At 62.9% G+C, this 12,698-nt stretch overlaps 1 protein-coding gene across 1 annotated transcript; it reads right to left on the bottom strand.

The window, feature by feature from the left end:
- Positions 1–5,084: 5,084 nt before the first annotated feature.
- On the bottom strand, positions 5,085–7,913 carry TCF15 (transcription factor 15). The gene is made up of 2 exons (XM_040079979.1): positions 7,316–7,913; positions 5,085–5,519 (listed from the first exon to the last, which is right to left on the bottom strand). The coding sequence occupies exons 1-2, from the start codon at positions 7,790–7,792 to the stop codon at positions 5,445–5,447; spliced, it is 552 nt and encodes a 183-aa protein (XP_039935913.1). The 5' UTR covers positions 7,793–7,913; the 3' UTR covers positions 5,085–5,444.
- Positions 7,914–12,698: the final 4,785 nt, after the last annotated feature.

Here is a 12,698-nt window from a genome sequence, read left to right as displayed (position 1 = left end):
TCATGGCATGCCCAGACCAAGGCTAGCTGGGGACATGCAGTTTTGGGTTTGTCACCATTCTCCCACCATGTCCAGGCTCTGGTTGAGCTGTGAGCCAGCCTGGAGGGGAGGGGGTTGTGCTGAACTATGTCTGCACCCCTTTGACCCTATCTCAGATCTCCCTATACCCTTCAGAATGCAGCCAGCCTGCTCCACCCCCTCCCCACCCCAACCTCATGGAAAGCTGAGCACGGCCAGGCTTCCAGGCTTCACCCCACTTCCCTCCCAGTGTGGGAGTCTCCCCCAGGGGAGGCCGCTGGCCCAAACCTCGCAGCCCCTCACCCCGGGTCACTCCCATTAGGTAAAGGAGCAGCTCGTCCTGGCGGGGGTATCTCCCTCTCGCGCTTTCCTTGTATTGTACGGGCCTGGGTCATCGAGGAAATCTTACAGGTCCTTCTGCTGCCGAGTGGTCACGGGGGAAGCCCAGCCCCCTTCCCCCCATTGTCAGCGGCCGGGCCGTATCCTCGCTCCGAGCCCCGGCCCCTAAAAATAGCTCTTTGTCAGGCGATTGTTCCGACACCTTCGCGGCGGCATTGACGTGGACCGGAGCGGGAGAGCGGTGGGGTAGGTGGAGGGGAAGGGCTGGAGGTCCCCCCTGGGACCACTCTGAGGATTTGCCGCTGATAACGGCCCCTGTTGTGGGGAAATGGGCTCCCGGCGCGAGGCACGGTGCCGAAGGCCTTCCCGTGCCGCTGCTGCTCTCTGGTCACCTCTCCCCCACCTGCCCCAGCCCTCCTGCCAGCCCTGCACCCCACACACCTCGGGTCACCAAGTGGGGGAAGTGTCTTCCCAGGGCACAGAGGGGGATGGAGCCCTCCCAAGACCCCAGTTCAGATCCTGCAGGGTGGGGTCCAGCCCTGCCCCCCCAAAACCAGCTCCCCTGGCGTGTCCCTGCTCCGTTCACCCCATTGAGGCCAGGGCAGGCAGAGGCAGCCCTGGGGGAGTGAGGTTGCCACTGTGTGGGAAGGTCACTTTTTGCAGGCTTTGAGGCCATCCCTGCAGCACTGTTCCTGCCTTGAGCATCTGCAGGTATCCCCTGCAGTGAGACCTTTTCCATCCCCTCTCAGAGCCCCATCTCCAACCACGGTGCCTGTTTGATCGAGTGTGGGTCCTGCCGTGGGATCCCAGGGAGCTGGCACCACTGCAGGGCTTATGCTGGGAAAGGGGCTGTGCGACAAAGACATCCTGGGACAGCCCCCTTCCTTCTCATCCCCTGCCCTCCACTGCCAGATGAAGGTGATGACCCTCCTGGGCCCTCTCCTGCCCAGCCACCCCAGCTGCAGAAATAGGATTTTTTTTTTTTTTTCCCATGAAAAGGTTTGGATTAAAATAACCTTCTGGCCCAGATCCATTTTTTCTAATGTGGCTGGAGATGTTTGCCCACAGCCCTGTTGGGTATCCAAGCCTTGACCCTCCAGGCTGCTGTCCCCATGGTGGGGACATGCCCATCCTCTGCCTGGCCTTCAGGGACGTATCCCTCTCCCAGCCATACCTGGCCTCACTGACTTGGAGCCGCTGGCCCTGCTCAGCTGCTGTCCACAGGCCGAGCTGAGCCCCCAGGGCCGCTGGCTGTGGGGCAGGGCACGGGGCCAGCCCTGCTGTGATTACCCCCAGCGCTTTTTCCTTTTTCTTCCTTAATTTACTGAGGGCTAAATCCAAATATTACAACTTCCCCTCCGCGCCGCTGGTTACGCAGGCGGCCCCGGCCGGGCATTGTCTTATTGTTTGCAGAGGGAAGCTCCAGCGGGAGATTAACCTAGCGTTCACCCCGCGCCACGGCCTCACACCCTGTCCCTGCTGCCGGGCCCGTGTCCCCAGGGACCGCAGCTGGCACGAGGTCCCAGCAGGGTGAACGGCTCCGAGGGCTCTGGTGCGTGGGGGGGACATGGCGGGGTGGTGGCAGCCCTGCAGCAGTGTCCACTGCACCACTGGGATATGTGGGGACTTGCAGCGATCTTGCTGTGCATCCCTTGTGATGGTGAGGATCCCTTATCATGGGACACGGTGGGATCCATAGCCTCAGCAGTGGGATGTGCTGGAATCCACAGCCCAAGCACTGGATGTTACTGGGTGCCCAGCTTCTGCACTAGGACATGCTGGGACCCAGGGTTGTTACACTGGAGCTTGCTCTGGGGTCATTGTGCCATCCTTGGCACTGGGGTGTGCTGACATCCATGGCATTGGGACATGCTGGATCCCATGGGGACCACAGGCAGACCCTTTGTCTGTTTTCTCACCCAGGGACCCTGGCAGGATGCTGGAAGGTCAGTACAGTCGGGGTCTGCTGGCACAGGGAGGCAGGGACTGCCCAGCACCCCAGCCTGGAGGACCATTGTGCTGCCCCTTGGTCTGCCCATCCCATCCCATCCCATCCCATCCCATCCCATCCCATCCCATCCCATCCCATCCCATCCCATCCCATCCCATTCCTGACTGCCCATCCCTCCCTGATCCTTCTGTCCACCCTGCCCTGGGCAGCACAGATGTGTCACCATGACTGCACTCAGTGCTATCTAGACCTTGGGGCCCCCTTCCCAGTCCTTCGCCCCCAGGTTCGACAGGGCTCAGAGTGACCTGTGACACCCAGTTGATGGCTGTCACTGTCACAGGGAGGATTCCACAGAACTTTGCTCCAGGATACGCTGGGGTCTTTATCATGAGTCTCCACTCTGGGGGACGCCCAGGGAGGGTCAGGCAGCACCCAAAGGTGCTGCCAAAGGGCAAGGAATGAGTAGGGCTGGATCCTGGGCCCAAAATCTGTCTTGGTGTCCTCTATCTCTGTCTGGCTCCTCTTGCTCCGCTGACTCAGACGCAGACATGGTTTGACTCCACAGCCCCGTCCTGGAGGTGGTGGGTCAGGAAAGCAGTGCTGCCCACGGACTGCAGGCTCTGCCTGACCCCTCTGCCCTCTGTCCTCCCACACCCCATGGCCAGACAGACCCTCCTGTGTCCCTGCGTGGCCGTGGATCCCTTTCCAGCAGCCCTGATGCACAGCAATACCAGGGGCTATCAGGTCCTGGCCCCCTATCACTGGGGGTGAGCCCCAGCCTGACCCACGGCTCCAGCCTCATCCGTCCCATCAGCAAGGCAGCTCCCGGCACCCGCGGGTGCAGCCCTGCTGCATTCCAGCCTGGCTGGCCAGCCTGCGGGGAGGCTGAAATATTTGGGAGGGGAATGGAGAAGGGAAAGGGGAAAAAAAAATAATAAAATAAAAATCTATAAAAAGAAAGTTTAAAAACACAAGTTAAAAAAAAAAAGAAATACCAGGCGCGGAGTGCAGCTGCGGTTCTGGTTCCAGTTCCCAGGTGATGTCAGGCCTGGAGCCTCTCCAGCCCTGGCCCCTCGGAGACGGTCTTTGTGGGTTCAGCACTGAGTGTTTTTCCTTCCTGAGACTCGGGGACACCTTCCTGTCTCAGAGAAAGCGGCCAAGAGCCTTTCCAAGGGTGTCCGCACGCAGGAAAGGGAGAGGATGGGAGGGGAGCGTGGCTGAACTCAGTGCAGGGCTGTGGCTGCCGGGGAGCCGGCGGTGGCCGTGAGCGATCGGTGGCCACCACACTCACCCCACACGGGGCAAAGGGGCACCCGGCTCCCACCAGCCCGGCAGCTCTGAGTCACCGTTTCCCTCTCGCGGTGCTGGGAGGGGCTGGAATGTTCTGGGACCCACAGCCTTGTCACTGGGACATGCTGGGACCCGTGGCCCCGGTGCTGGGACATGCTGGGATACACAGCCTCAGCGCTGAATGTTACTGGGTGCCCAGCTTCTGCACTAGGACGTGCTGGGACCCAGAGCTGTTACACTGGAGCTTTCTCTGGGGTCATTGTGCCATCCTTGGCACTGGGGTGTGCTGATATCCACAGCCCCAGCACTGGGACATACTGGGATGCATGGCCTTTACACTGGAGCTTTCTAGGGCCCTAGTCTCTGGCGCTGGGACATACTGGATGCATAGCTCCTGTGCAGGGATTCACTGGGACTCATGGTCTCCGTATTGGAACTCGTTGAGGCTCCAGTTGCTGGCACTGGGATGTCCTGGGATACTGGTGCTCAGCCCTGGGACATACTGGAACCTATACACTCAGTGCTGGGACCTGGTGTGCCCTCAGCGCTGGGACCACCAGCCCTTGCTGACCCCCTGGGAGGCTCCAGAGCTGCTACTTCATGAGGACAGTGTCCCCTTTTATGTGCGAGTCAGGTTGTTTGCAGAGCACAGCATCCCCCACGGCCCCTGCCCCCCGATAAACCCGGGGGCAGGGATTCTGTGTCCTGGGCTGTTTGGAGAATCTCACGGCTGTTTATTGGGGTCTGGGACACATTAGCCACGCTGAGAACAAACCTCTCCCACCCACCCCGGTCCCTGTTTGGGACCAGCTCTCACAGCTGCACCGCGCTGTCAGCTCCATAAATCAAACCCGGGGGAGGGAGCCCAGGGCAGGCTCACCTCAGTGAGCAGGGGGCCAAGAGGGGCTGTGGGCTCCCAACAGAGCTCCTACCCTGGGGCAGGCTTCAGCGGGACCCCCAGCATGCTCCCCCTGCTCCATGTAGGCTCCAGGAGCCCAGGGAGAGAGGGAAGCTCCAGTTCTTCAGTCCTTGGGGGGAGCCCCCAGCCGCCCCATCCACAGCTGCCTCTGCTCCGTGGGACACGCCGGCCCCTGGGAGCCGCCAGCCCCGGCACAGCACCATTCCCAGGCTCAGCTATCCGCACCGCCCAGCCAGTCCAGTTCCCTCAAGCAGAATCCCATGAGGGGATCTGGCCTGGGAACCCCCCATGTCCCCACCTGACCCCGTGCTGGTGCTGCTGCCTGCAGCCCCACCATACAAGGCTCTGCATGGTCATCATGGTGGTAGTGGTGGTCACAACAGGGACAAGTCATTGTGCTGGTGGCAGTCATAGTACTGGTGGCAGCGGTGGCAATGGTGACATCACACTAGTCATGATGTACCAGGCAGAGGGCACAGAGCAGCAGTGCAGGGCTGGGGGTCCAGGGCCATCTTGGGGACCCCCACCTCACCCCACACTGGGGTTACAGGCAGGCACTGGCCCATCAGAAAAATAAGGTTTTATTTTCCAAGCGGCTGCACGTGCACAACCAGCATCCCCAGGGCCACGACACCGTCCCCCCGGAGCGCCTCCACGCCGGCCGCACACAGGCCCCTTCCAGTCCAGCCCTGGGGCGCGGGGACCCCCCTCCCCGGCCCTGCCCCGCTTGGGCAGCCTCGGCCACGGGAGCGTCCTCCCGCCCCACTGCCAGCTCCAGGGCCGGTGTCGGTGTGGTGCCAGCCTGGGCTCGGCCGCTGCCACCTCGGGTGAGCAGCTCCCTCCCTCCCCGCTGCGGTCTCTGGGCTGGCGTGTGCTGGCTCCGTCCGCCTCTGCCGCTGTCTCAGGTGGGTGCTGCCGGACCCCGGCTCATCTCCGTGACACTCGCAGGGGTGTGACCCCTCGCACCTTCAGGCAGTTGCCCCCGAGGTCTCTCCGACTGCCCTGCAGAGAGAGGAGGGAGAGCTGCAGGTACCATGGGGTGTCTGGGTGGGGGGCACCCCGCTCCTGCCTGCTGTCCATGGGGACCCACTGTGAGATGGCTCAGTCCTGGGGTGGCTCTGTGCTGCCTGGAGGGGACAGACAGACAGACGGGGCTATGCCTGACAAGTGTTTGAGTGGGTGGCTGGGAGGTGGGTGCTGTGGTGGAGCCCTCTAAGGTGGGTCCCCCTTGGCCTTGTCACTCTGCAGGACACAGCCCCCATGGCTGCTCACCACCGCAGGGCTCAGACCTGTGGCAAGGGCCAGTAGTACCCCAGGACAGACACACAGCCCCAGACAGATCCACAGCCCTAGAGAGATACACACAGTCCGAGCTGGGATGGGGAGACTCAGCCCTGCCTCCCAGTTAATGAGGACAGCATTAGCCCAGTACTGTCCAGTATAACTCAGCACAGACCAGCATGGTTCAGATTTAGCCCAGAGCATTCCAGTATAATTCAGCATGGATGAGCAGGGCCCAACAGAGCCCAGTTCCAACCAAGCCTATTTCCAGCTTGCACAGCCCAGCATGGCCCAGTACAGCCCATTTCCAGAGCAGTACAACCCATTTCCAGCCCTGCCCATTTCCAGCCCAGTACAGCCCCTTTCCAGCCCAGCCTTGGGGCTGGGAGGCACAGAGCTAGATCCCAATCCAGCTCCCCCCATTGCGCTCCAGCTGGAGCTTCTCAGCCCCAGTGCCTCCACGGGGTCCCCTGGGGGATCCAGCACTGTGCCAGACTCCTGGCTGCAGCCCCAGGAAGCAATCCAGAAGATCCCAGCTATGCCGGGGACCAGGGCTGGGGGACCCCAGGAGGGATGGAGAGGCTGCTGAGGGGGTCAGCAGGAACAGGGGAGCAATTAAAAACGGAGCAAGAAAAGCTGAAAAAGCTCTCAGGGCTGGAGTGTGACCCATGGCTGTACTGCTTGAGGTCACAGATGGGACATCCTGAGAGTCCATGGGGACAGTGGCAAGTACAGCAACCCCTGCTCACTGCCCTGAGATCAGGCAGCTTCCAGCCCCTCACCCTGCACCCCATATCCTGCATAGCTGTTCCTGGGTCAAAGGCACCCAGGACCCTGGCATGGACAGCTCACCACAGGAAAGATGTCCCTTGAGTCTCAGGGTGCTGGGGGGGATCAGCTGGGCGGGCAGGGCAGGGGGCACGCTGCTATGGCCCAACTCAGCCGTGTGGGAGCTGTGCTGGTGCTGCCAGCAGACCCTGCACGGGAACACAGGATGGGGAACTCTGTCTGGCCCCCCTCGGGGGGTGTCTGCTGGGCTCTTCCTGTCCTCCTCACGTCAGGGAGCTGCTGGAGTAGCCGTGCTGCAGTGCTGGTGGGCTGGCAGGGTTGGGTATGGAGATGGGGATCAGGACAGGGATGGGGATGGGGAAGAGGTCAGCCAGCAAACTCTAAGCCCCCCCTGGGACAACCAATGCCGCCAGCTCCGGGGTGACTGTTTAACCCCTGAGACCTCCCAGCCCGGATGGACGTGGGGGAGCAGCCCAGCCCTCTGACGTGAGCAGGAGCTGTAGGCGTGTGGCTACAAGCAGGATTTGGCCAGGAGCAGCCGAAACCTCCAGTGGGAGCTGGAGCCAGAAGCTGTGGTTCTCACTAAGCCACGCCGAGTCTCCTGCCCTGCTCCGCCCAGGCAGGGTCTGCTGCCCCCCATCCCTTGGTGGCATGCTGAGCCCCCTGCTCCCTCTCAGGCCAGGAGGGGCAGGAGGAGGAACCCTAACCCATCCCAGAACCCCGCTCACCCCTTTCCTCTGGTTGCTGAGGCAGAAAGTGCAGATGCTGCGGGGCTGTTTGCTGTCCAGGTCGCCCTTGGCACCATAGATGGCACTGAAGCAGGGCTGCCCGTCCTCGCAGCCCTCACCCAGCAGCAGCACGTTGGCCAGGTGGGAGATGTAGCTGGAGGCCAGGCGGAGGGTCTCGATCTTGGACAGCTTCCGATCCACCGGCTCGGTGGGGATGAGGGTCCGCAGGGCGGTGAAGGCCGTGTTGACGCTCTGGGTCCGGTCCCGCTCCCGTGCGTTCGCCGCCTGCCTCTGCTTCACCATCACCATCGGCCCCGGTTTCCGCGGCAGCTTGCGGCGAGCCTCGGCGCCCTCGCAGCAGCCGAACGACTGGTCCGACGTGTCGCTCTCGCTCCGGTTCTCCTCGTCCTCCGACAGCATGCTGAGGTCGGGGTAGAGCACGCGGGCGGCCACGGGGCGCAGCATGGTGAAGGCCATGGCGGGGTGCCCGCCCGCACCCCCGGCCCTGCTGGGGGGACCCCCCGGGCTGCGGGGAGCCTTCCCCCGCCGGCACAGCTGCGACGGCGGCTCCGGACGCCTTCCCGCTGCTGCTCCGCTGCGGCAGCTGAGCAGGGCTGGGACGAGTGTCTGCAGGGGGAATCGGGATTTATACGGCCGGGGAGGGGCCGGCTCCGGAGCCCACCCCCAGCCGGCCCCCCGAGCTCCGGCCAGCGGCCAGCGGCCAGCGTCCTCACCCCAGCCCCGAGAGCCAGTGCTGGCTCTGGCCGCTGGCCTGGCCCCACGCCGGCACGCTGGCCTGGCTGAGGGCGCCTTGACCTCAGGTCATGCCACGGTGGTAACTGAACCGTGGCGGTGCCAGGGCCACTGTCCAACAAGTGCTCCCTGTGCCACGGCCTCTGGCACCTGCGGAGCGATGTCACACACAGTCAGCCCACAGGCAGCGTGTCCCCAGCCCCTGCCTGGCTGTCCCTTGCCAGCTCTGGGTCCTGCTGACCATGAGGGTGGCATGAGATGAACGTGGGGCACAGGAGCTGGGATGGGGAAGGCAACCAGGAGCGGGTGGCACTGGTGCAGTGCCTGGGGTGTTTATCGGAGGGATGCCAGTGGAGGACACGCTGCTGCCCACACCCTGCCCTGCCCCACTGAGACAGGGTCTGTGCCCAGGAGGATGCCCGGGGCAGGCAGGGAGCAGCAAGGGCAGGCAGCCCTGCAGGGATGCACTCCTTGCTCCTCTCTTCCCAGGGCCTGGCACCGTGCCTGCCCACCTTGGGAGGGGACGGGAACACGGAGAGGCACGGGCAGCGCTGTCGGCAGCACTGCCAGGAGCATTTCCTCCCGCGCTGGAGGAAGGTGTGTGCCGGCAGTGGAAACACAGAGTCTTTTCCTGAGAGGGAATCACCAGCCTGTCCGCTGCTCCTTGTTCCTTGGCACTCAATACCACAGACTATGGCCCTGCTCCTCCTCACCAGAGAGGTCCCACTCTATGCAGATCCCACTCTGCCTCCAAACCCCCAGCCCTGCGCCCAACACTCCCAGGAGCAGGCAGCGGGGTAGCCAGCTGAACCAAGCAGGCAGGAGGCTTCCTGCCTGCCTTCCTCCCTTTCCTCCTCCACGATGCTCCAGGCATGATGCAGGTCAAGCTGCAAAAACACGTGGAGGGCAGGATCTGGCTCCTGGCAGACGGCCCCAGGGCTGCTGGGGATGTGGCTGGGAGACTTGGCAGTGCCAGCTGCAGTCCCCACACTCCAGCAGCCCCACAGTCAGAGAGGGATGCTGGGGGACATCTTGGAGGCTTGCCAGGGCTGAGACATTGCCGTGGAATGCAGCCGGTGTATCAAAAACACCCCAGTGAGGTGATCAGCGGAGTGTCCCGCGGGCTGTGGAATGGGGTGGCATCACATTCCTCAATGCCCCGTGGCCAAAAGCCTACGGTTGTGGGACTGCAGCTTGTGGGATGGCTCCTGGGGTCTGGGTGCCCCCATGGGCTCTCCCAGTGCTTCCAGGGCTTGACAGGGGCAGCTGTGCCGCCTGGCACCGGCACCACTTCACTGCCCCCCATCCTGCTGGCTGTGAGCAAACGGCCCCTCTGCCCCCTGCGGGGCACAGGCAGCCCCCGGCTGGCGGGATCCCCTGCCCTGTTTTCCTTCACCATTTGTCTGCCTGTGCAGAGCCTGTAAATCACGCGGTGGGGGGCAGAGAGATGAGCTGGGGGCTGGTGGTCTTGCTGGAGCTGGGGACATGTAGGGCTGCACCAAGGGCCAGGGGTCCCCCTGGGGTAGGGGACGTGCAGGGCCACACCAGGGGCTGGGGACCTGCAGGGCTGAGCAAGAGGACAGGGATCCTCCTGGGAATGAGGATGGGCAGGGATCTGCACTGCGTCCACACTGAGAGCTCTCACCATGGATCAGTCCCCATGAGGGACCCCGACCTTCTTCTGTAGCCCCTGCCCGGGTGCAGACCCCCACAAAAGGGTACATGCAGGCAGTGCCGGGGGCAAAGCTGGGGATGGGCAGGCCCTTGGCATGACAGGCAGGGAGCAGGCAGGGAGCAGGCAGGGAACAGGCAGGGAACAGACAGGGAACAGGCAGGGAGAAGGCAGGTTGCTGTACAGAGAGGGAAACCCCCACTCTGCTCTCCTCTCACCCCAGAGTTCTCGCTGAGATATGTCTGAGGGTCCACAGCAGCCCCTGGCCCTGACAGGCAGTAAGATGGATGGCAGGGGCTGTGTACTCAGCTGCACGTCCCACACATGGCCACCAGCTGACAGGGACAGGCTGGGGGGGTCACCCAGTCCCCACACCCAGCCAAACTGCCCCAGGGCTTTTCTGGGGGGCATAGCCACGTGTGGGGTGCTGGTGGCCTGTGGGGTCTGGAACATGGCAGGGCACAGGCAGGGACAGAGCAGCAGAGAGGAGATGGCTCAGTGTGGGGTGGGGACAGCACACGTGTGTGCACACACGAGTGTGTGTGTGTGGGTGTGCAGCTGCACACATCTGCACATCCATGCATGGATGTGTACGTCCATGTGTGAATGCACAGGGATGTATGTGAGTATGAGGGTGTGTGCACGTGTTTGTGCCGTTGCACGTGGATGTGTGCCTGTGGGTGCCATGTAAACCCCGAATGCCATCCCCTCCTGCTGCAGTGACATCCCCACATTGGCACAGATGTGTGTATGTGTGACCACCGCCTCGCCAGATGCTGCATACAGAAGGATGGATGGACAGGCGCTGTCATCCCTGACTGGGAGAACAGCAGGAGCCATGAGAAGCAGGGAGTGCTCCCTGCCTGTCCAGCTGCTTGTGGATGCTGTGGCTGCAGGGCAGCAGCCGGGTTTTCCTGTGCTACCTGGCAGGCATTTGGTACAGGACATCATCCCCTGTGCCCCCCCAGCTCCCTCAGCACTATGGCCTCGGCTCTGACTCAGCTGGGCATCAGTTGAGGCTGTGGCATCACAAACCTTCTGCCAGCTTGAGTGAGTGCCAGAACACAGTGGCGTTTGGCATCCCAGCTCTCCCAGCTGATCCAGCCGAGCGAACTGACCCCTGGGCAGAGGGCAGTGGGTCAGGCATTCACAGGACCCTGCATGGCACATAGAGCATGGAGGGGACACGGCCTGAGCATGGGGTTGCAGCCCTGACCCCAGTCCAACCAGGCATCCCCTGCTTGGCGGGTGTTGTGGGGTCAGGGTGCTGGGCACTCTGAGGGCTGGGTCCTGCCTCTGCTGCCAGGGAAATGCCCCCTGCCCCCCACACCAGGGAGTGTTTGTCTTCGAGGTGATACTTAAGTGTAAGAAAATAAACAGGGAGCAGATGGGGCAGGGGCCAGGGCTGCCCCCGGCCCCGCGGGATCGCTCCAGCCCTGCTGGGAAAACACCACGGCCGACGAGGCAAATGGATTCCAGACCTGCGGCAGCACTGGAACATGTGGCCACCAGGACACTGGGCCTGACCCTGTTGAGCCCTGGTGAAGCAGTGCTGGACTGATCCATTCAATCCCACCCCATCCCACTGTATCCCATCAATCCCGTTCCATCCCACCCTGTCCTATCCTTTCCCATCACAACCCATCCTGTCCCGGAGCCCCCCGGGTGGGGAGGAGCGGTGAGCGCCACAGGGACTGGGCACTGTGAAACATTTGGGGGAACAGGAGAGTTTCCCCATTCTCCTGGATCAGGGCTGTATCAGGGTGACCTGGTGGGTCCCCAGGCAGTGTGGGAAGCACCAGGCCCCCTCCCCCCCGGGCTGTACCTGCGGGCTGGGGCTGCTGGTCTGGAAGGCATTACACGCCTGTCGTGCAGGGAAGTCTGTCCCAGTTCCGGAGCTGGGACCCCCCCACAGCCGGCCCGGGCTGGGGGGAGCCCACAAAACGCCTTTGTTCCTGCCCTGGAACGAATGGATTGGAGGCAGCCGGATCGGCTGTCAGCCAGCGACACCAGAGACCCCGCGGGTCAGGCAGAGGGAAGGGGGACAGGTGGAGGACGGATAGATGGAGGCAAAGCGGGGCTCTGGAGCGACCATTCCTGTGCCTGCCAGGGGGTTGTGGCACCAGCAGCCCCAGCCGTGGACCGGCTCCCACTGCCCACACCATGGCAGCCCCACAGATGCACCAGTCAGCCCTGGAGACGCTCACGCAGCACCTTGGACACAGCTGTGGGTCCTGGCTCCCATCCGGTGCCAGGGAGCCCTGGGAGTGATGTCAGGACACCCTGGGACTGGCAAGGACCTTGGCACTGTTTGCAGAAAAGCAGATCCTGCGGCAGGCTTTCCAGGTGGAAAAAGCCTCCACGGTTTGCAGGAAAAGGAGCTGCAGGATCTTGGCAGCCTCAGTTCATTCCCACTTTGTGGAATTCCCAGTTCTGCTGAGCTGCCTCTTATCCAAGGGATGAGGGGCACAAGCCCGTGCGAGTGGGGCAAACAGAGTTCATGTGAGATGCCCAGCAGTGGGGGCACAGCGGATGTGGGCAGACATCAGTCCCTGCCACGGGACAGCCGTTCGGGAGCACTCTGGAAATGTCCACATTGCCGCAGGAGCTGCCGCAGGAGCTGCTACCTCCTCCCTCCAACCCCCCGCTCTCTAACAAGAGGAAACTTTTTAGCACGCCACAATTCTTAGGAGAAATTTACGGCCCATCAGGGAGCCGCAGGCCAGGGCTGCTCTCCGTGAGTGCTTGCAGGGCTTCCTCCCGGCACACAGCTTCTTTCATGCGGCACATGCAGCTCTGCCGCGCCGGAGTCTCCCTCCGGTGCCTTCCCCTCATCCAGCACCCCCAGCCCACCCGGCTCTTCCTCCCCAGAGGATCCTGCGGAAACGTGGAGGCAGCGGTAAATTGTTCCCCGTCCGATGCCAGCGCTGCCAGCTCCTGCCATGCAAACGAGCCGGC

Source organism: Hirundo rustica, chromosome 16 (genome assembly GCF_015227805.2).
Source record: "Hirundo rustica isolate bHirRus1 chromosome 16, bHirRus1.pri.v3, whole genome shotgun sequence".
Classification (NCBI taxonomy): Eukaryota; Metazoa; Chordata; class Aves; order Passeriformes; family Hirundinidae; genus Hirundo; species Hirundo rustica.
The sequence above is the reverse complement of the archived record's forward strand: the minus strand, read 5'-3'. Positions and strand labels throughout refer to the sequence as shown.